At 35.4% G+C, this 24,234-nt stretch overlaps 1 protein-coding gene across 5 annotated transcripts in view; it reads left to right on the top strand.

Annotated features, from left to right (window-relative positions):
* The window catches only part of SNX13 (sorting nexin 13), a 70,021-nt gene that overhangs the window by 20,196 nt on the left and 25,591 nt on the right, over positions 1-24,234 (top strand). For all 5 annotated transcript variants that reach the window (XM_074574804.1, XM_074574801.1, XM_074574803.1 and 2 more), the window contains exons 2-13: positions 2,863-2,975; positions 8,937-9,039; positions 13,860-13,949; positions 14,242-14,363; positions 16,766-16,887; positions 17,049-17,150; positions 17,761-17,849; positions 18,281-18,364; positions 20,814-20,952; positions 21,465-21,553; positions 22,400-22,499; positions 23,479-23,672. In XM_074574804.1, coding sequence (XP_074430905.1) covers positions 2,863-2,975; positions 8,937-9,039; positions 13,860-13,949; positions 14,242-14,363; positions 16,766-16,887; positions 17,049-17,150; positions 17,761-17,849; positions 18,281-18,364; positions 20,814-20,952; positions 21,465-21,553; positions 22,400-22,499; positions 23,479-23,672 — 1,347 coding nt within the window. The remainder of the gene's footprint in view (positions 1-2,862; positions 2,976-8,936; positions 9,040-13,859; positions 13,950-14,241; positions 14,364-16,765; positions 16,888-17,048; positions 17,151-17,760; positions 17,850-18,280; positions 18,365-20,813; positions 20,953-21,464; positions 21,554-22,399; positions 22,500-23,478; positions 23,673-24,234) is intronic.

Here is a 24,234-nt window from a genome sequence, read left to right as displayed (position 1 = left end):
TATGGTTTTGTCTGGGAGTCATACTGCTGAAGTCCTTTTAAGAAGTGTGAAGTTCCGGGAAATTTTATTTGCAGTCAGCCTAAATGGAACCATGCTGATGATTAGATCCCTTTGAATGTCTCAAAATCCATAAGACTATAAACCACCCATCTAAAGTGTACAAGAATTGGGCCAGTATCTGTTGTACTTACTGCAGTGTACCAAGTTGTGCGAGTTTTAAGAAATCCTATTAAAATACCAAATGAGATTTGAATCTCTCTAGCCATATGCTAAATTGCAAAACTAGAGCATAGGACAAAAGGTCGCTGTTCTATCTATTGGAGTTATAGAACTTTCTTTGTTAATTATGCATTCATCCAACTCTGAATACGCATCCTGCTATCTAGTTTAATTAAGTTTTGTTAAGTCATTTGGACTGCTTATCCCATATTTAGAACTTAAACTTTTTTGAATAATGCCATTAAGCGTACTGATTTTTCTGACAAAAACCCCCCACGATTAAATGTTATCTTCTGCATACATATCTTCCTGTTGCTTGTAGTGCCCTGCAGAAGTGATAAAATGTATTTCTGAGGGTGAGTACGAGGAATCTTCTTTGTGTATTGAAATGTAAACGTATAATGAGAGCTCATGTCTTTTTTAGTTAATTGTTATATTTGCCAGTTTTTTTAAGATTGGTGTCCCTGTCCTTCTCTCTCATCCCCACCCCCCCAGACAGTTTATCTACTGTATTTACTTATTATGAGTCAACAAAATCACACTCAGCTGTGGACAAATTTTTATTTATTTATTGTGGCACTGATCTTCAGCATTTTAGATGTGTGGATCGTATGGTTCATATCATCTAATAAAGCACTCTTTCAGCTTAAAGAGAATTGAATCACTTGCAATCCAGTTTTTGAATTGCAGCACTTTAATTGAACATATAAATATGCAGAAGAGTGTAATTTTTTCCAGCCTCAAACACCATGAAAAAAGCCAGTATAGCTTCTCCGTCTCTTGCTATGAAACTTTAACGAGGAAGAAAATAGAATTTCATTTCAATGTTCCATTAAACTTATAATAAATTAGGAAGAATTAAATTATTCTGATGATTACAATTTACGTCTATGAAACAGTCTCTCCTTAGAGCTATGATTTTGCTTTTGGGCAGTCTGATGTCTTGCTCTCAGAAAAGAAATGAAGCTGCTTTATGTAGGAGCCTTGTTTTATATTATTTTTCATGTTTTATAGGATTTTAAAAGCTTCTTTGCCAAGAAGTTGATTTTTATGAATCCCATGCCTAAGGTGGAAAGATCAAATCTAAATAGTCCTTGTAGAGAAATAGGAGCTGTAAGCAAGCTTCTCCTGTCCTCCATATTAAAAGCTAAAAAAGGGCTCTTTGCAAATATGGTGTTCAATCTCTGCTTGTTTTCTAAATGTCAAACTGCAAGACGGGTTTATTTAAATACTTTCTTAGTGTTACTTGTTGACATAGCAGTTGTCTGAGTTCCCATCAGGGTGTCATTTGATCACTGGCAGGAAAGGTGTAAATTAGACAACAAAAAAAGCAAAGTTGATAACCTTAGAGCTGGAACAGTTTTGGTGGCCTATAAATACTTGTCATCATCGGTTTCACACTCTTGGGACTTGACTGAAACATATTTTCCATATTGAACTAGAGACTAGATTGAATTAAGTTTGTATCGTCTTCGTTGACCGCATTGCAGTATTGTGAAGGTCCAAAACTATTGTAGCTCAGTTCAGATAGGTTTTCACTGCCTTGCTTTTTAGATCATCCCGCATATATGTATATATACGTACATACACACATCTATCTAGAGAGCTAGGTCAAGTGTGTATGTGTATATGAATGCATTTATACTGTAACTTACATTGACATAATAACCTGAATCTAGCTGCTCTTTTTGTACTCCTGGTGAATCTGCTAGCGCAGGTGCAGTTAGTTCTGCCTGCTGTGTTAGGTGAGCAATCGGCCCCAAAATCCCACCAGCCCCACTGATGATGCTCTTGTGGCTGACTTCAGCTGCACTGTGGGCTTCCCAAACAATCTTTGTCTCCCCCCACTGCCGAAGTGTCCGTCCTGCCTGCTAAGCCAGGTCTCTTCTAGGAATGCGATAATGCCTGCGTGGACAAAATGCTCATCTGTGATCTCTCCCTCTTTTTTTTTTTTATTAAATATATATTAAATTTCCTGATTTTTAAAACAGAATTGTATTTAGGTATATTGGACAACTGTTTGAATGCTCTTGATTTCTGTGATAAAAATTGTTAGATACAGTAACTGGTTCCTTAAGTTTCCCTTTCTTTTATTTTAAGGAAAGAGTAATGGTAAACTTGTACCAAATATTTGGTGTACTTGCTGACCCATGTGTGACTTGCCTGGAGAAAAGGACACATAGTGGTGGTTGGCTGTGGAGAATTATATGTTCAGTTGTGTAAAATGAGCTTGTATTCACCTCTCCCTCTTCTGTTACAAAGCCTGCATTTTTCTTGGAAGTAGTGGAGAATTTCACGGCCGGGGGGGAAAAGGGGATCTCAAGAAACAACAAAATGAGAATAGAGAAGAAAAAGAAATGATACTTCAGAGGGTTATAGTTGTATCTGAAGTGGGAGATGACTAACAATATTTGAAAGAAAAGTGCTCTAATATTAGTTAAACTGGACTACCAGCCCGCAATATAACTTGATAGCAATAGGCTTTTAAAAAATAAAGATAACTTTTATTTCATCAAGCAAAGCTTATTTCTTATCTAGTTAAAATATACCAAGCTTTGTAGAAACTACAAATATTGCTTTAGAGACTTAAAGTTGTACGGATGTCATATTAATTATCCCTCTTCCATGTGTTCTTGTTTACAGACCAGTCTTTCCATATGGGGATGGGGAAGTCTTGGCGTTGTGCTTTTTCTAGTAACTTTTGGACCCTTCGCTATATTTTACTTTGCATTTTATATCCTCTGCTTTGTGGGTGGGTAAGTATACTACTTTGTGTTTTGTATAATTTACTATGCAAGTAAAATTTTAATGTGTATATTAGCAAATAGTTTGCTCTGAAAATCTGAAGTGACTTCTGTGTAGTGCATATTTCCACATTTGAGCAGCTCTTTATAAGCCCAGTTTTTTTTTCTTGAAATCTTAGTTTTATCAAAAGTAATTTTTTTTTGGGTGTTGAATGGTCCTTATACTACTTTTGCCCAGGCAAAAGAAAAAGATTTCTGATACTAAAAAAAAAAAAAAAGTAGCTATTTATAACAGGTTTTGGAGGATGAATACTCACACAAAACCAATGTTAACTGCAGTTCATACTTCCTATTACAATGTAAGTTCTTTTCCCAGGTACTTCTTTATAAGTAATTATGTCCCCTTTCTTTATCACTGTCTCATTTCCCTGCCTAAGGTACTTCATTCATGAGGTGTGTGGAAATGATGCTACATCTTGAACGAGTAGATCAGTTCGGCAGTTGCATGCATTTCATATTTTATCTATAGACAGGAAGGGAGCAAACAGATGATGGTTTTTGTAGTCTTTAGCACCATTATTACATTGTATATTATGATGTCTGCCTTGTAGCCATTACAACTTTTATTTTTAATGCCAAGTGTAAATTTATTAGTGGGATATTCCTCCTTCCTCTCACTCATAAGACTAACCTGCAGGACAGTAACATTTCTAAACTCTCCAAGATGTGCTTGACTTATAATGGGGTGGTTCGGCTATCTTTAATATTATTTAATTTTTTCCCTTCTTTTGAAACACACTTTTAACCTTCTTATTGGATACAGTACAGTATGTATATTCCTGTAAGTCTCAAAAAAAAAAAAAAAAGTAACAAGAGTTTAGTGGCTAGAATTAGAGCTGATGTGCTCGGGCTTCAGCTGTATTAAACTTGGAATTCCATCTCTGAGGAATCAGTCAGTCTATTAGAGCAAGGATTTAGTTGAAGTAAAACTAACTTTTAAGTAAGTGCTTTTGTCGTGCTGAGTCTCGATACATGTTTAAATGGCATATTTTGCTGTCTGTTTGTTCAGGGCAGAAGGCGAAAAGGTCGTCCAAAGGGCAAGAGTTCATCCACTTACTGTTTTGTATTAACACTTCCTTAGTATTTGCAGTATGAAAAATAATGTGAGGTATAATAATTTCTTAGAAGCTTATCCTTTCTTCTTGCTCAGTTTCAGTTGTTTGGCTTTTCAAAGCTGTCAGTCAAAGCAGTCTCTCATGGGGCACGTCTGAAGTCAGCCACGGTTTGCCACGCTCACTCACGCTCAAGTCAGCTCTGATATCTCTTTGCTGTGATTCTTTTGCTGCTTTGTTTCATTTTCATAGGTAGTCAGTGAACGTTGATCTTAAGAATAAATTAATCTTGTGGTGGTGTATCTGTTAAAGCAGAATTTGTATCCCATCTTCCTATTATGTGTTTACTTATGGAGATAGATACGAAGTCTCAGCCCTTCCAGTAGAATGTCATTATTTCATTACTTTAATATACACGTCTTCTTGGCTAAGGCTGTGATCTGGCCCTTTTTTACACTGTTAATCTTTTTCAGTGACACACCTACTTTAATTTTAACATTCAGCATACAGATCTGTGAGTGCTAACTAGGTCAAATAGATTTATGTGTAAATTATTCTTGCCTGCTTTTTCTTTTTGAATTTATTCCTGTGAAGTTACGCAAAATACTTGGTCCTTTTCTCTTGGAAACCAACAGAAATTAATGTTATGAAGTAGCTGCTTCACTTTAGATTAGCAATTATATATCCTAACATCATTTATATAAATTAAGAAAAAAAATTATTTTGGTTCATGATTATAGTAGTTTCCTTAATACTTACTGTACCCTTATCTGGAGCAAAATAACAATTTTGGACATGGATTTTTGTGGTAGAACTTCATGTTGAAACTTGGAGTTCTTATCAAGTTTGGCATGCAGTTTTCTAACTTTTTATACTTGCTCAAAAACCAGTGGCCTGTATCAATAGTTTCTGACTTCCAGTAGCTGAGAGTTCACTTCTGTCGCCTTTTGCAGTTCTACAAAATAAAATGTTGACTCATAGCTGGTTGCACCCCTAGTAAAGTATAGGCCAGTGAGTTGTGAAGGAAAACAATGTTGATGCCATAGCTGTATCAACATAATTAATCTGTTTGTACAATTTCACTTCTGTTATGTGCTATCTAATTATTTCTTTTTGATTTGCTCTTAACTGTGAGTTTCCTCTTACACAGATAGCTTGTAGTAAGTGTATTGTTGTGTTCATGGAAGGATACTGAAACCATTTGTGTGTATTAATAAAACTTTAAATCAAAAGTTGTCTCTGTTTAATTTTGTTTTGTTTCAAGACTGATTTATAAAATGTTAGCTTTTTTTTGTTTTGTAGTACATCCCTCTTCAATTCAGGATCTGGTAACTCATCAGTTAGGGAACTGAGCTCTTTCCAGCAAAAGCAGGAGGCAAAAGATAGATGTTGTTTCTTTAACCTGTGTAGCCAAGAGAAAGTGTTAATTTTCATGAAATATTTTTTGCTTCAAGTATCGGTGCAAAACCTTTAACCTGAGTGCTGCGCCTGTCTTACTGTCTGCCTTTCCTTTGTACCATGTACATTTCTTACCTTACTTTCTCACCTTCCCCCTTTCAATCCTAAGGAAGTAAAATAAAAATAATGTCAATTGTGGCTCTGCCAACATCATTATAGTTCTGATGTTATGAGAATTGAAATTTCTTGGACCTTCAATTGCTTTGCCATTTAAAGGAATTTGCTCTGTCGTCAAAAAACATAATCATTGATACTTAGTCACATCCATATATATGTGACTGGCTGCCTACACCGATGATTCTAACTGCTAACCAAATCAGGAATGGTTCTGAAGCTGCTTTTTGACTTTCACAAAGCATTCAGTTGAGGCTGTTGTTTTTCAGACTTGATTGGGGAAAAAGATAAATCTGTGGACTTTATTTTTCCTTCTGTCACCTTTGTTCTGTTGTTAATCTCTCCCTGTGAAAAACTGGTCTCCCAATAATCTTTGGGAAAATTTAGCAACAAAAATTTAAGCAAAATACAATCTTTTCCTTTTTCTGTTCTATTCATATAGACAAAAGACTAAAATGATTTCTCATTTACTGCATTAAATATTCTGAATTAGAGGAGCATTTGTGCTGAATGGTCAGGCTACGTATACCTCTCTAATGCACACAAGATTTTAAATTAGGGAATAAAATATGTTAATTTCTGCTATAGAGGCAGAAGCTCCTAACATTTCTAGCTTCAAAATGAAAGTACTTAGAGGTATCTAAGAAAATGAGCATATACTTAAACTATTTTGGTAGCATAGTAGTCTTGCGTCTAGCTCTGGGCCCCTTACTGTAAGAAAAACATGGATCTATTGGAGCAAGTCCAGAGGAGGGCCATGAAGATGATCAGAGGGCTGGAGCACCTGTCCTATGAAGACAGGCTGAGAGAGCTGGGGTTGCTCAGCCTGGAGCAGAGAAGGCTCTGGGGAGACCTTATAGCAGCCTTCCAGTACCTAAAGGGGGCCCACAGGAAGGATGGGGAGGGACTCTTTAAGAGGGAGTGGAGCGATAGGACGAGAGGTAACAGTTTTAAACTGAAAGAGGGTAGATTCAGATAAGATATTAGAAAAAAATTCTTTACTCTGTGGGCAGTGAGACACTGGAACAGGTTGCCCAGGGAAGTTGTGGATGCCCCATCCCTGGAAGTGTTCAAGGCCAGGCTGGATGGGGCTCTGAGCAGCCTGGTCTAGTGGGAGGTGTCCCTGCCCAGGGCAGGGGGTTGGAACTAGATGATCTTTAAGGTCCCTTCCAACCCGAACCATTCTATGAATCTATGATTATTATTTTTTTTAATAAATCATTAACTTTAGAAATGTCGTAACATTTGAGAGACAACAGATATATAATACATAGGTAGTTATTTCCAAGGCTTCAATCCTTTTGAATAAAAAAAAGAAGGATCTCTGTCCTCCTTACCCCATCTCCCCCCAGGTTGCTCATACATGCTTGAAGTTAAAACTGATTTTTGTCCAATAAAAAGGCATTTTGAGTATGCTGCTTTCTTTAAAAGATGACTGGGGTTTCTAATAGAAAAGTGGTAGATAATAAAAAGAAAATCCGAACCTTATAATAAATAAACACCCCCAACAAAATACCCCCCCCTTCCCCAAACCAAAACATCAGTTAACTTTTAAGCATATTATTTTAAGCATATTAAACTAATATTGAGATTTTTCTAAGCAAGTTTTTGTCCTTGAACTGAATTATAATGATACTAGCACCATTGGTATTATGATTTTAAAGCTGTCTGGAAATATCTGGAGCAGAAGAGCAATTAGACCTGCTTTTATTTTTTGTCCTCAGATGTAGAAAGTACACGTGTTTGGCAGACAGATAACTGTAAGAGAATCAGAGTATCAAGTGAAACTTTCTTATGCATTATCACGCTACTGATAATAACCACCTCCCTGCTTTTGAGTTACTGAGCCTCTAGAGTACTTAAAAAGAAAGGTTCACAGTTCGGGAATTAAAACCTTCAAATGGCGTATTTTACCTTGGTTAGGAATTTTATTCTGATCCTATAAGTAAGAATATCACATGTCAACAGCAATCTATATTAATAGAATGTATTATTTCAGCACGTTTCAAGCCTGCAATAACTTTGTGAGTTCCTCTGGTCACAAATGTTGGTCACCTGGCCTTTAAACTGAACGGTTTGAAATTTGGGTTAGAAACTATGCGTGTTTAGCCATTCCAAGGCTAGTCTGAACAGCAGTAACTTCATATGCTCATTTATTTTTTTTATGCTTGACTTTTCAAAGACTACATACTTTGGTTATGCTATAATTGGCACAGCCTCTAGGTTTTCATTTTTTTCTTAGTAAAACCAGCTTTATGTTTATGTGTTTTTGTGCCCTAGTGTCATAAGCTGTAAATAAATTACTGCTGTTGTAGCAAGGTTGAAGTTTTTGTAATGGTTGCTTTTTCCCCTTATGCCTTCATTATATCATAAAGAAAACAATAATAAAATTAACTCCTGTCCTGCTTAACTATAAGTCATAATTTAAGTGTCATTGTAGAATTGTGAGGGAAGAAGGTAATGAATTTGTGATCTAACATTCTAAATGGTCCAGGAGTGCATTTATTTAGATTTTACATGATGAATTAATTAAAAACAAAACACAAAGCAAAAAAAAAAACCCAAAAACCTCACAGCACCCCAAAACCAAACACCTAGTGTTGAGTTTTTTTTCTCGACTCTGTTCTTATGCAGCCTGGCAGGACTGCTGGTTTGGTTTTTTGTGGGTTTTTTTTTGGGTTTTTTTGGTTTTGGGGTTTTGTTTGGGGTTTCTTTTTTTGTTGGTTTATTTATTTATTTTTTTTTCTTTTACAGCTTAAAATAAGGTCCCAGTTGAAAATTTTCTTACTGCTTGTTTAAATGTATAGTCAGTAGTTGCTTACTACACTTAATACACATCAGTTTCTTCTTGGTCTGTGTTTTTGTGTCTTATGCCACAATGCAATGGTCTAAATGTATCTATTTCTTCATAGTGTTGAAGTAAAAGAATGTTTATATAAATACAACCAGAGCAGCTTATGTCCCCTCTTTCCATGTACTGATATTTGTGGTCATAGATAACATACTGACACAGGTTCACCTCATGCAGCAGGGCTGTGTAGTATAGACTCTGCTATATAGGTCTGCTATGTGATAAGAGTGTATCAAGACTTATAATACAAGACTGTGAAATTTTATACTTACTACTGTGTCAGTTATCTTGAGCAGCGTGCTACACTCTGAAAGAGCACCACAAGAGTAAACAGTGAGAACTTTCATATATTGTCATTTTTATAACTTGTAAAATATTTTCTAGAGCGGGGGGGAAAAAGATGACTTGTTCTAGCTGGTCTTTCTTTTTCTATTTTAGGGGGTTTGTGGTTACTCTTTTATTTGGAAAAAGCAACTCAGAAAAATACCTTGAGCAGTGTGATCATTCGTTTCTTCCTTGTACATCAGTTGGGATCCCTAAGGTAAGGAGAGTTTACTGGTCTCAACTTCTAGATCATATTTTATAACTTTGAAAATTAGAGTAACACTAATAATCACTTTTAATCTAAGAATTGTCCCTTTTCCCAAAGTAAAAAAGCCCGCTTTTATATTTTTAGTCAGCTGCAATGTGCAAGTGAAGTGCAAGACACTTCCTTTTTGAAATACAAGCTTTTTAAGCATTTATGGAAAGTTTGTTTCAAGTATTGTTTCTGGCTTCATTATAAGAAATGAGTAGGATATAACTGGCTAATACTGTCTGTGAGGGACTTACTAAACCGTTCCTTTCTACACTGCTTATGTGTATTGGGGTTTTTTTTGGGGGGGAATGGTAGCTCCTTCATGCTTTTTCTTGCACAATTGTCACAACTATTTAGGATTCTTCCTTCACTGGATCTCCAGTCTCCTTCACTGGTCTCTCCAGTTGTGATTCTTTTGATTGTGGTCAGAAAGTTGCTTGCCTAATTAAGATTGAGCTGTTATGAAGTCTAGATTTACAGTACTTCAGGGATGTAGAAGTTGCTGTCTTTGATTGTCTTTAAGACCAAGTGAAAATCTTGGAAATGTATATAGAAATATGGAGCAGCAGTGGGATCCCCTTTTCAGTGCTCTTCTTTTTTTTTTTTTTTTTTTTCTTAATTGTTAACAGACACATCATTTTGGTTGATGGACCTAAATTCAGGATTCCTAATTGGATAAGTCTGCATCTGTTTAGTACAGAATAAATTCTTAATAGCCAAGAGGTAGAATTTATAGGAATTTCTGGTTTATGAACTGATACATTTTGGCAGCTCAGAAGTTTAGAAATATCTTGGCCTAATCAGTTTGCACTCATCAGAATAGAGAAAACACTTTAACCCAAAGATTACTAGTTATGTTATATTTAATCTTACAGCTGTTTTGACTGAAACATCCTGTCCTTTCTTAGCTGTAAGGTCACACTTCATGTTATCTGTGAAAGCAGGGAGAGTGGTTCAACTTTCTTATCAGCAGCATATAGAAATAAACATATTTCGTGATTCAGCGGTATGTTTTCTAATCACAAAACTTTTTTTTGTGACTCGTAAGTGACCTTTTCCCTTAAGTCTTTGAATCTGTTGAGATAAAGCAGGAACTTCAGTATATTGTAAACCATAAAGTAACGTCATTGGACCAAATGAAAAATACAAAGTTTAAGGTTGAAAAAGGGCAAATCAGCAATGAACTAATGATTCTGTTCTGTTAATGAAACCTCATTTTAGGAGACTAAAGTTCTTAGTGCTATGCAGACTTTAGTGCTTATATGAACTTCTTTACTTTGAGGGTGGCAGAGCACTGGAACAGGCCGCCCAAGGAGGTGGTGGAGTCTCTGTCTCTGGAGACATTCAAACCCACCTGGACGCGTTCCTGTGCAGCCTGCTCTCGGTGACCCTGCTCTGGCAGGGGGGTTGGACTATGTGATCTCCAGAGGTCCCTTCCAACCCCTACCGTTCTGTGATTCTGTATGATATGGATTGTGGAGTGTTGCTTATGTCTCATGTTTTGAGAGCATATTTACAAGAAGTTTTTCTGTCTTTTAAATTTCCTCTACATTGCTGAAACTTCTACATTCATGTTACTTCTTTGAGCTCAGTGCATATGTATGCTCTGGTTGCCTTATAAAAGAATAAAGTGTTGGGGGTTTTTATTGTGTAACCCTTAAAAATTCCATAGTTTGACTTCTGGTTTGAGTGTGGATTATTGACACATTACTTTTCTCAACTGACCTGTCTTAGACTAACCTCTGGATTTAAGTTTTGAGTATGAAAGTGTTTATTTTTAGCTGGCTTACCAAATGTTGTTTGAAGTTGTTCATCAACTAAAATCTGTTTGCCTTCTACAATAGTGTTTTGTATTTCTTTTTTGCCACTGTATTAAAAGAGCATTAGCTAGTTTAGCTGAGCTTTTCAGTAGCAGTGCAAGAAGAGACGAGTCCTAACCAAAACCAAATGTGTGGTTTGCTTGGGATTCCTATTTGCAATTTCTGTATTAAATTTCTGCTGACTTATCCTTATTGGAAAGTAATGTTTTTAACTCGAAATTGTTTTCATGTTTAAAACCATTGTGGCCCTAAGTGGTCTTGAACAATTAGTATTCGTTCAAGTGGCAAGTGCATGGGTTATGCTTCTTTTGTGAACCAAGTATAAATTGAATTTGTGATACTGTATTTTGAGAATATGTTCTGTTTAAGAAACTCTTTTCCCCAAGGGCAGTCAGAGTGTTATTGATTGTTTTGAGGGCTTTTTGTTTGTTTGTGGATTATTTTTTTTTTAGGCTAAAGATGAATATTCAAATGCTTGATTTTAAAAAAATAAGTTATAATTCAGGGCACCAAGATTGTGGGTGGAAATAATGTGTAGAATGTACCAGCTCCAACAAAGGATTTAGTGCAGATCAGTTTCCTTAGTTGTCACTTACTATACTTATTAGCAAATATATGATGAATGCTTCAATATTAGGGAGAAATATATGTAAGTTTGGAAAATTATTTACCTTTCTGCTATATTTTTTTGTTTACATACATAAAGATTATTATTTTGCAAGCCTTCTATATAACTCAGGAATGTACTTGATGTCATAATGTACTGTCTCTGTAAGATACACAATTGCCTGCAGGTTTGTATTAAAATAATGTTGAGTAAAAGGCAAGTTTAGAGCCTTCTGAACTGTGAACTGGAATGCCACTTTCCATAAAAATTATAGATTCTGTCCAATTTTACCAGAAATGTGGAATGTCCAGTTGTTATCATGATTGACGTCTCATGCTTCATGCAAAAGACAGGGAGTTTCTGTAGGCTGGATACAATATTGTCAAATTACTGTAAGTTGTTATCACTGTTCTAAGTGCTAGTTGCATATTTGATCCCTGACTTGTCCCTGAGTCTTTATTTTGAGTCAGTTCGTCATATACTATGTTATGGATTAGATGCAGATTTGTAAATCCCGTGTCTTGTCCATTCATGAAAGCCTGTGACCGCAAATATGTGATTTGGGAAATAGCAGCACAGTCCAAATAAGGCGTTTTTCATCTTTAAGTTAACTAGCGTAGTTTCAAAAAAGGACTTCAAAAACATCTGTTAGTGCAGCGAAGAAAAAGTATGAAGTCTACTCAGTCACTGCATGTACATAAATATTTCACTAGGGAAAAAAATATGAAAGAATGGTCTAACCCCATAGTTGGCTCTGCTTTGAGCAGGAGGTTGGACAGGATGACTTCCTGAAGTCCAGACCCAAACCTGAAACCTATGAGCCGATGAACATTCAGATTTTTACCACATAACCTTGCATATTCTCTCTGTATCCCTTTCTGCTTCTTCTGTCTGCTGCTTTTTTTGCTGCTGCTTTTTCTTCTCTGTTTTCCAAATGTGGTTTTATGCATGTAGTCCTCAAACTTCAAAACTCTCTTTTAACAATTTTGTTTGGCAATTTGAATTGTGCTGTGCTTAGTAAAAATATTTAATCATTCCATTCTGTATTTTTTTTTGTATTTTTGACACCGTCGAGACAAAAAATATTTTGCAAATTCATTCCTATGTAGCTGTAGTATTGTTTGAATGTAAATCAATTTTATTCGTATTCAAGTAGCATTGAACTGTTCCCTTGTCTTGAAAGTTAAAAAGTATACAGAATTTTGCAACAAAATACCTTTTTGTTGTGTTACAGAGTTGTTTAAGTAGGAGGAGAATTGTTTTCTGGCATCGGGTATTTCCCTGCCATTCACTGTTAACTGGTTTGAATGAGAGATACTTAGGGAGAGCCACGTAGAATAGAAACACTGGACCACGCGGTTATAATTGTTTTCATTCATGGTTTTTGTTAGTTCTTCTATCTTTACAATACAGTCATCACTTTCTTGATCGAAGAATAAAATAACCTGATTTTTTTGAACAGTGGTGTAGGTTGTTGGATTGTTATTTATGTGAAAATAAAGAGGTTTATTGCAGATTTCAAGTTAAGTTTGTACAAAGACACTGTATTAGTTCACTCGGAGAAGCACTGGTAACGGGTGTTCTTTTTCAGTATGTCATTGGCCAAAAGTCAGCTCTGATGAAGTCATCGTTGGAGTTAACTGCTCTGAGCTGCGAGTCCTTCTATAAAATATTTTTTTACCCCCTTATCAATTACTTTTTAAAGATTCATCTGTCAAGTAGTGATGGTACAAAAAGTAATTTCTCTTCTGACATATAGAATAAACTAAGATGGATAAAGAAGCGTAGAGGAAAAAAAAACCACAATAGTTACCTGCCTGAGGTCGCATAGGAAATTCATAATCAAGTGTGGAACTGGGGTCTTACCCGCAAACTATCTTGTGCTGCTGTCGTGTGTCCCCCCTCCCTCCTTTTATAACTGTTTACTTCCTTCTGATCAAGTATTTTAGCAAACCTGCTCCTTTACAGTAAGCAAGAAGTAGGTTTTCAGATTAATTCCTCACCACTATTTACTATATAATGAAAAATACAGATATTATTGTTGCCCAGAGAGGTTCTGTATGTCCCATCCCTGGAAACGTTCAAGTTCAGGCTGGACAGGGCTCTGAGCAACCTGATGTAGTTGAAGATACCCAGCCCATTGTAGAGTGGGTTGGACTAGATGACCTTTAGTGCTCCCTTCCAACCCAAACCATTCTGTGATTCTATGATTATATCTTATCTACTCTATAAATCATAATAATAGGGGAAATGTTGTATAAAGTTGTTACTGGAAGGATACATATATTATAAACAGTGGAGCTGATTTTTAATTATAGTTAAAACCTACAAAGTTACATTTCCTAATCTCTTTCAAGTGCATAGAAGAAATGAAACGTGAAGCCAGACCTATTAAGATTGACAGAAGACTGACAGGTGCGAATATAATTGATGAGCCTTTGCAACAGGTAAGTTCTAACCAGGACTATTTAACCTACTTTTATTTTTGCATGTGTTGACTATGTAATATCTAAGGACTTAAGAGACAAATAGAGGTTGAGAAATTTTATCGTATTTGAGAGTGGTAAGTGAAAAAACACCGAGGGTGGGCCAGGATATTGCATAATGGTAGGGGAGTATGGTTCATTATGTTAACCTTTTAAGATAACTGCTGTTGCATTATCATCCACAAAAAGCTATTTTATATTTTGCTGTGTTTCATTCATTAGTTTATCTTTATTTTTTACTTTCCAATTTCAGGTAATCCAGTTTTCCCTGAGAGACTATGTGCAGTATTGGTATTACACGCTAAGTGATGATGAATCATTTCTTCTGGAAATCAGGCAGGCTCTTCAGTATGCACTTGTTCAGTTTTCTGCCAGGTAAGATTATTTGTATTTACATCAATACACTGCCTAAGCAAGTGGACAAATACCTTTGTGGGTTGTGTGGTAGTAGATAAATGATTAAGTTTATCTGTTGGCATAGTTCAGTGCATGTTTACAGAAAGAATAATCTAAGAACTACAGCCTTTGCTGATCTCTTAAGGAATGAGTGGAGTTAACGTTTGTAGTCATGGTCTTTTGCAAAATGGCCTCTTCAAAATTCAGATTAACGTCTAATGTTGCCGAATAGATTTTATATTTTTTTTTCTGCAACTTAAGCATTGAGTTGCATAAATCATCACCTTTTTATATGCAGGTTTGTTTTCATATAAGCAGTAGGGCTGTTTCCAAGGTGAGTCAATTTGAAAGCTTTTAATTCAAATATCTGTATCAGCTCAGATAATTTTTAAAAGTGGTATTGCTCTTCAATATGTAAGAACAGTGAGGGTTTTTTTTTTTTTAAGGAATGGTTATCTGGGGAATGAAATAATGTGACACATGTGTAAATCTTTTTTAAAAATAGGTTTGATTCAGAACAAATGGCTAGTTTGCTGATTGTCCTATGTCTTTTCTGCTGTTGGCTAATCAAGTAGGAGTAAGTCAGGGAATTTGGGAAATTAGGGATCATCTTATTTCTCATCCCAGCTACCGCACGCCTTTATATCCATCTGCTTCTTTGTTAAGTAATGATTTCAGGTATTCATCCCACTGTGCTGACTGTTACCTGTTTTCTCTTCAGAAGGGGTTGTGGGTCACCTAAATACAATACAAAACTTAGCAATTTTGAGGTGGTGTTATCTCCTCCCTCTGTTGACTTGAAAATGTAGGCCAGCGTGCTTTGCTGGCAAGAAACACCAAAGATGGAGGGCTAGGTTTAATGCTAGGAAAAATTCATTACAATAAAATCTTATTGAGTGTGAAATAATGGAAATCCTAGGAAACGGCGTTGGAAATAGTGAACACTAGGCTAAATATAGCTGTATGTTACAGCAAGCAATCCTGTGCTTATGTGAAATGGACCTGGCTACCCAACTTCAGTGTTTTTGTCTATTTGGCAAAATTACTTCATTAAACAATATCAAGCACTGAGTTTGTGTCAAAGCAAGCCAAGTTATAGCAAATTTATTTTTTTCCTACAGTACTCCGGCTCTTCAAAAATAGCTACCACTCTTGTGCAGTTGTGTTCTTCTGTACAAATCAAATCAGTTTCACAGGGAGCTGCGGTTGTTTGTTATTATTAAATGATCTAGTGTATTTATCATGAATGTAGCTGGATATAGCTGTAGAAGTCTTAGATTAGTACCGTGATCTCTAATTTCATATATCCTGTGAGCTTCTGGAGAGAATGAGTACAGTGAGCTATTTTTTTTTTCCTTGAGAGCTGCACGTTTGGAAGACTGATGTAGGGCTGCCACCTAGTGTTTTTTGTATGATTTGCTGACTGTGCCGATGGTGGATCTGGATTATTGATAGTTTTGGTTGATGGTTTTGGTTGACTGCCTTTTGAGACAGCTCTACTTCTTATTTCCACATCTAGATCTTGCAGTAGGCTTCCCCCTCTTCCAGAGTTCCTTATCTCTTTCTCCCATTTTGAGGGAAGAAAGAGCAGGTGAGAGAATAAACACAGAAAAGGAAGTGTTGTAGAAGGATTCTGCTATAACAAAGTAGATATCTGACAGAATTCAGGTAGTGGAGTACTTAATGCAGAGTAAAAGCCATCACTAACATCTAGCTTGTTAAACCTATAACTCAGAAGTGCCTTTTCAGTTTTGCTAGTAAGGCCATCACAAGAATCTCTCTGCATCTGTTTCATGCCACTAATGAAATGGTTTTATGCAAATCTAACAGTGACAGTTTTCTGATGCAAATCTACGTACGCTACTGGAGAGTCGCACTATCTACTTCTCATACAAGCTGTGAAATCAGTTGTTGATGATATTATGTTGCTGTAGTTTCAAATGAAATGTGCGTTTTCTCATTCATGCTTATACTACAAATTCAGAAGAAAATTGTTTTGGTTTGGAGCCTTCTGAAATGATAGAAAGTATGGCTGGAAAAGATCTGGAGTGTATTTTAGTTTTAGGTTGTAGGTGTTCATAGGCTGTTTATATCAGTGTTTTTCACAGATATTTGTCAATATCATGAATCGGAACACTATTTCCAGATATTAGTGTTGACCTTAAAGTCTATAAAGCATAAATATTAATGTGTTGTTACAGTGGTGTTTTTTCAACATTTTATTTGTTTTCAGTGAATAGGTGATTAGGAGACTTATTTCTTTGCTTTTCAATGTTTACTATCAGTATGGCTATTGGCAGGGATGAAGAAGTAGAAATTTATTATTGCTCTTTGTATTTAGGATAAAATAATTACTTTTCATGGCGGTTCTTTTCTGGTAGGTCAAAGGAAACAGACTGGCAGCCTTATTTCACTACACGACTTGTTGATGACTTTGGCACTCATCTTCGAGTTTTCAGAAAAGCTCAGCAAAGAATAGCAGAGAAAGGTGATCAGATGAAAGGTAACATAATGATTTAAATAAGGTTGGGGTTTTTTTGGATTTGAGTGGGCAGGTATCTAGATATGTGAAATATAGTTATCTTTATTTTATAATTCAAATTTACTCTCAAGGTTCTGATCTTTACAAAAAAAGTATGTTTCTTTTTATTTTCTTTTGTATAGACCAAGCTGAGGACCTTGTAGATACATTCTTTGAGGTTGAAGTTGAAATGGAAAAAGAAGTCTGTCGTGATCTAGTCTGCACTTCTCCCAAAGATGAAGAAGGTCTGTCAGTATTATCTTCTGAAGTGATTTTAGTATAGCAGTCTAAATTAAAATACTAACAATTGTGTTAACAATATGAAATATACTGAAATCTTAGCACGTGATTTTCAAAGCTATACTATAACTATGTACGTATTTAGTTATTCCTCTTTTCATTGCAAGAATTTTAAAGTAGAAATATGTTTTCTGGGAGCCAGGGGATGGCTTTGCAAATTTTTACTGATTCTTTTGTTAGATCTGCCTTTCTTACCACTACTCCATAGCCTTCATTAAAAAAAATCAGTTTTATCTTTTTGGACAAAGTGTGAAGGAGGGGAAGAAAGCCCTGTATGTGTTAAATAAGGAAAATACGTTGGAATTAGTTTTTTTGGTTCTTGGAATTTGGCTTTCTTTTTTCTTGGTTTTGAGACTCTAGATCTGTCTCAGGTTTACGTCAGTGCTGCGTATTTTTGGTCTGAAAGGTGTTACAGTGATGTTTGGACTATAAGAATATATATTTGAATTTCATTTTTTGGATTTATCTGTTAGTTTTTATGACATCAGGTAAAATGGGAAGTAATATAAAATTGTGCTAAGCGTTTTTTTTGTTTTTGTTTTTTCTCCTCCCTAGGATTCCTAAGGGATCTATGTGAGGTTTTACTGTATATATTGCTACCTCCTGGAGACTTCCAGAACAAGATCATGCGATACTTCGTCAGGGTAAGTACAGACTCTAAAGGCCATCCCAATTCTTTGTTTTAATGCCATCATAAATTTCAGATCTGAGCTGCTCTTATTTTATTTTGTGAAATTGATCTAATTTAATATTAGGTTATTTTAAATGCACTACAATCTTGAAAAGTATTTAATAGCAGAGAACAGTTTGTGTGAAACATTTTTGAAGTTTCTTTTTGCTCTAGCAACATGAGAAAAGCCTGATAAAATGGGTGTTGTTTTTCTTGAGATATTAACATCTTCTAACGTTAATTGGGAAGGGAATGTGCTAGTGCCTGTTGATTTTTTTTTTTTTTCTTCCCTCCTGTAGTTAAACATTTTTTTGTTTAGCCTCTAAACAATGATTTCTAAATTGTTGCAATTATATTAGCTTTATGAATAAACATATAAAAATGATTTATTATATTTTTTTGCAGGAAATCCTCTCCCGAGGAATTCTTCTTCCATTAATAAACCAGCTCAGTGATCCTGATTATATTAATCAGTATGTCATATGGATGGTAAGATTTATAATGTTTAAAATGAGAGATAATTCCTGAATATGTTCATATAAAGCTTTACTTGTGTTTCCTGTAATCATAGCAGACAGATACCTGGTAGAAAAGTTACCGGTGGACATATTGCCAGAGATAGTAAACTTACGGCTGCTATACTAAATTTTTTATGTATATACACACACACACATACATAAACACACACACACACATATTCTATCTGTATTATATGTGCTCTGCGTTGCGGTTTGGCAAAAGTAGGCTGACTGACAGATGTATGGCAAAGTGTAAAGTTGAGTCCTCTGACTGTTTTACTTAGCTGTTCAGGAAGTATGGCAGTAACCTTGGAAGACTTTTCATTGACTCTCTTTTTTCAGTGTGTCCTTTAAAGCTTAAGAGGCCTCCAGAATGACAAGTAATAAGACTTTTTTTTTTTTTTTTTTTTTTTTTTTTTTTTTTGCCTCTGCTAAGGAATTTCAGGGTGGGGGTTTTTAGGGATATTTGCTGTAACCCTTAATAATTTAACTGAATGGGAAGAAACAGAATCTTTACTTCCATATCTCTCTAATGCACCTGCAAAAAACCCCAACAAACCTTTAAACAAATACGTATAGTAAAACTAAAATAAATAGAATATTCACACTTTAATTAATTTTACTTGTATTTTTTTTGCAATGCAAGTTGAAACTTATGGTTTATTATTGTTTGTAGGTCATGAGTCAAGTTTTAATTTTTCTTTCCCCATGTTCTCTCTACATTTATCCATATATTTTAGTCTTAGAGTGTGCATTCAAGTACTACGTTGAAAACACCCTCAGAGTTCACAGTAAAAATTCTTACATACGGAATAAATTCGAGTGTACATGTACAGTATTTCCTTTACTCCAGCCATTTCCACTTCTGTAAAAGTTTGCACGCTGCTTTTCTTACAGGACCTAACTTTAACATGAAAAATACTGCTGCTCATATGGACCAAGCGTTTCAATTTTTGTTTCCCCTTTCCTCCTACGCATGTTCTTTATTTGTAACTTGGCCTCATTCTTTATTTACTGAGCACTGCCCCCGGCTGCATCCAAAGATAGCATTCTGTGGTTTTTATAAAGCTTTCTGTTATGATGGTGATGTCCCAAATATTAATCTTCGTAATTGCTTTCTGAGATGAGGAAGTAAATGTGCTGGGGGAAAGATAAGGAAGAACAAACGCTTTCAAAAACTTAATACAAGTCTTATGAAATGAGAATTGTTGCAGAAATTAGAGACAGAAGTAGAGATGACTCAAATTCTGGTTCCTTTTGGAACCTTTGACATAAAATCAGATTTGAAGAAAAAAGCTTGATTTCTGAAAATGAGAAGCTTAATTCCATGTTCCTAGGCACGCCTTAGTTTGATAGTAATTCTCTTGCAATAAAATGTAAAGCTTCAATATAAAATTATAAGTTATTTCAAACTTGTCTCCTCACTGTGAAATTCACATATTTACAAAATGTTTGAAGTTCAAGTGTTGCTGCTACTATTACTTTTTTAAAAGCAGATTTGTAGGAAGATTTTCTATTAACTTTGGTCAGAGGTTTACACTTTTCTCGTTGTCTTTGCTCATGCAGCTCATGTCAGTGCACTTCTGCGGTACAGACCAAGTATTACATTTCCATCTGAAAGCGAGCGTTTATGAAGGATGTGGGTGAAGTGACTTTTTTGGTTTGAGATGGTAAAGACGGCCATCGCTAGAACTCAACCCACTTCACCTGCGTGCACATGCTGTAAAGCTGCCAACCTTCCCCTGATCTCTGTGCTGGGTTCACAACACAGTTTCCAGTGATCTCAGCAGCACAGCAGGCTTTTGTCACTTTCACAAATTCCTTTGAGTCTCTAGAGCAGGTTCACCCTGTGCCAATACTGGGAAAAGAGTATATATTGAAATAGCTTAATTGTATTTACAAGGGTATCTGAATTAGGTTTTCAGAGAGGAAATTAATTCAGTCACTTCCTATTTTTTTTTTTTCGCCCAGTAGGTTATGGTTACATTGGAGAATGCTTTAATTCTTTTAGTGATTCTGTATCTTGAGAAGCCATTACATTGGAAGAATGTATGCTTGCAGGAGACCTTGGCAAAGCTGAAACCAGTTCAGTGGTCTCACCAGTTTCTGCCTACTTAGCTAAGGAGATGGGTAATAGCAGGAGTTTGATTGGCTTTTGGATAAGGTCTTCATTAAGGAGGTTGACACACTTCCCATGTGTCTTTATACTTCTTGAAAACAGAAAATGTCAGTCTGAAATAGGTTTTGACGGTGTTCATGGATCCTCTTTCTTGGTCCATGTAAAATTTTGGTATTGAAAGGAAGGTTTAGAAACATCAAAGTGTTTCCAAAATGTTGCACAAATAATTCATTTGTGAAAAATCAGGTCATGTGCTTTTACCTGTTTTGCATTAGTCACACTGTAAAACTTTCTGTTTCAGATTCGTGATTCCAACTGTAACTATGAGGCCTTTATGAATATTATTAAATTAAGTGATAATATTGGAGAGTTGGAAGCAGTGAAAGATAAAGCAAGTGAAGAACTGCAGTATCTTCGATCTCTAGATACAGCGGGAGATGGTTAGTGCTGTGTTGTTTTACAAAATATGAAATGCATTTACCAGCGTGATCTCCAAAGAATATTCCAAAACTTTAGAAAATAAAAATTCTGATGCAGCATGGTATGAAGTCTTTTGTTATTTTAAAAATAAATAATTTATAAGTGATGTGTTAAAACTGTAGTCTTCATATGTGTGTTTTTTTAAAAAAAAATATAGACTAATTGGTTAGGTATGTATACTTCTACTGAATTGAAACTTGCCTGGCTGGTGGTTCTGAATTTCAGTAATACTTTAGGTATTAATGGGTGGTCAATTAACAGTTAATCTGAAAAAGGAAAGAGAAAAATATTTTTTTTCCTGTTCACTTCTGTCAGTAAGGTATTTAAATGGGGGGGAAAAAAACCCTCCTGTACAAAGCTGATGTGTTTTGTATGTGGTATGTCCCTTTTTGAATGATACTTTTAGAACATTTCAGAAGAAGAGTTTATTTGCTTATCTGCATTGCTTAATCCTCTTTGTTTTTGCTTTCAGATATCAACACTATTAAAAATCAAATAAACAGTTTATTATATGTTATTAAAGTATGTGATTCAAGAATTCAGAGGTTGCAGTCAGGAAAAGTAAGTGTTTTAGAATTATTTTTTTTTTTAAGTTCCAAAAGAGTGAAGTTGCAAACGGCTAACTAGTTTGGTCTAGCTTTTTAATTCTTGCATTTTGAAACACAACTTGAAGTATGCAGTTAGAGGAATACATATACAAGTGAAGTCAGTCTTATATTTGTTGGTTTAAGTGTGGAAAGAATTTCTAAAGGTTCAGATGTTTGGAGTTTTTTCAATTCTGTCTTTAGCACTTCAGATATGTCAGTACATCTTAAAACTATTATTACCTTCTCAATACACAAGTTAAACCAAAATGTTACACAAATGCAAAGCATCTTTGTATTTATACACCTAGATTCAGTTCTGTTTTGCTGCTCCGCTGCATACCTGGTGTGCCTCAAGCTTATTCTTTGTCAGAGATCTCTTTTCTTGTTGATAAAGGTACCAAGAAATGTCATATTAACAGAAGAAAGTTGGGCAGAGATGAATTTAAGTTGTGGTGATCTGCACCCCATCAAATTCTGAAATTCATTCATCCTTATAATTCATTTTCATGCTACTATCACAGTTGGTGAGGCATTTGGGATTAATTTGACCTGTATAGTATTACATGAACAGCAGTGTTAAAAGCCAGCTTCCCATGCAGCAGAAATCATCTATGTTGAAGACAAACAGTTATGCGACCATGACCTTATGATCTAGATCTTCACTTATTAGTGATTGTGAAAATAACTAACCATTGAGAGGCTTCTTTATTATCTAGAATGTAAAATATTTTTTTATTACGTCTGCTTTGTGGTAAGCAGAAGTTTTAAAAGGTGATTTAAAAAAATAACACCTGTGAACACACTGCACTGTGTCTTACAGGAAATAGATACTGTGAAACTGGCAGCAAACTTTGGAAAACTTTGCACAGTCCCTCTGGACCATATTCTGGTAGACAATGTTGCACTACAATTTTTTATGGGTAAGTGTTAATTTATCTGATCTTTTTTATTTATAAAGAATATGCTAACTCACAGGATTGTACACTTGAAAACACTGAATATAGGTGTCTATTGAGAGCTAAGTGTGTATAGGCCCCTTCCCAGAGGGAACCAAAACTTTTTTGCAAATCAGTCCATAATTAACTGTTCAGAACACCATACTCAGTACTTCCAAAAACTTGTATTAAGCTTGTTTCAATACTCTAAGACTCTCCTTGCAATGTGTCTTGGTCTGTCACGTAACAGGTTTGTTCTGTTTAGAACAGAAACATTGCAAGAATTGCTTAGAGGTTTATAATTGGAATGACTCTGAAACTTCTTGCAATTGTTAGTCTTTTGCCGGTCTCACTGAAGCTTGTGGAACTAATGACTATAGATGTTAGATTGAAGTTTAGGGAATTACAAGGGTACTGAAGGTTGTCTATTTGAGAAGCTAAAATACAGCAGTAATTCGTGTACTATTTTAGGCTTATCATATAATCAAGACATTGAGAGATGGATTACAGTTGTATAACTGATTTTTAATACTTTCTAATGCTTGATTGTATTCTGTGAATTAATTGGGCTGCTGATGGTCATTATTAAGAATATTGATCAGTCTTGGTGGTGATGATAGTCCTTTTGATGCTGTAGATGCACATGATTTGTTAGAATTCCAATTTGAACTTCCTCTCAACTTTTATCATGCTGTACAAACCCGTTACATCCAGACAGTAATGATGGATTCACTTTTTACATGTGCGTTTTAGGATTTGGTGCTTAGTTCCTAGACTTTGCTTCCAATTCTGTTTACCGATTATCACTGATATGTATACAGTACTTCTTATTTTTTGAGTTTAGATGACAAGTATTCCAGATGTATAACCAGATCCTGGAGTTCCATGTGGTTAACATCATAGAGAATTCTTACTCTGAGATGCACAACAATAACTGTGGTTGTGTGGTGGCTGTTTTCTGTAGATTACATGCAGCAGACTGGTGGCCAAGCACATCTGTTTTTCTGGATGACAGTAGAAGGATACAGGGTTACGGCACAGCAACAGCTGGAGGTACTTCAAAGCCGGCAGAAAGATGGAAAACATCAGACTAATCAAACCAAGGGTCTATTAAGAGCAGCTGCATTTGGAGTTTATGAGCAATATTTATCAGAAAAGGTAGACATAACTTATTTCTGCATTGTTTGGAATTTATTCTTTGTACAGATGTTTCTTTGGTAGTTATGGCTACATTAATATGAAATGGATGTGATGTAGCACAAGTGGTCTATAAGTTGACACTTAACCTATTACTTGTGTATCTTCTCTCTCCTTATGTGAAGCAGTAAGAAAATGTTTTCCTCTGTGTTTTTTTTTTTGTTTTTTTTCTCTCCGTTTAAAATGGCTCATACTGGCACTAACTATCCTGTCAAATGCACTTCATGTGTCCCTCAGAAGCTGACTTTCTAGAATAGAGAAAAACTAGAGAAAATATGAAGACAGAATAAGAAATTTGGTCCCTCAATATGCTGTCCTTTCCCCTTTCTTTTCCTCTCACCCTGCCTTCCACCTGTTCCCTGAAAGAAATGTTTTCAAAAAGATGCAATGCAATATTTGTACAAACTTGGAACCAAGACTGGGTTTTCAAATGAAATAACCTCCCGTGCCTCTCTACAATTGTCTGTATAAATTGCTCAAATATCACCATTGGGTATCTTTCAATAGGCTAAGCTTGAATGCT

The sequence above is a fragment of the Larus michahellis genome, chromosome 2, assembly GCF_964199755.1.
Source record: "Larus michahellis chromosome 2, bLarMic1.1, whole genome shotgun sequence".
Taxonomy (NCBI): domain Eukaryota; kingdom Metazoa; phylum Chordata; class Aves; order Charadriiformes; family Laridae; genus Larus; species Larus michahellis.
Note: the sequence above shows the minus strand (reverse complement) of the source record. Positions and strands in the feature narration are given on the sequence as shown.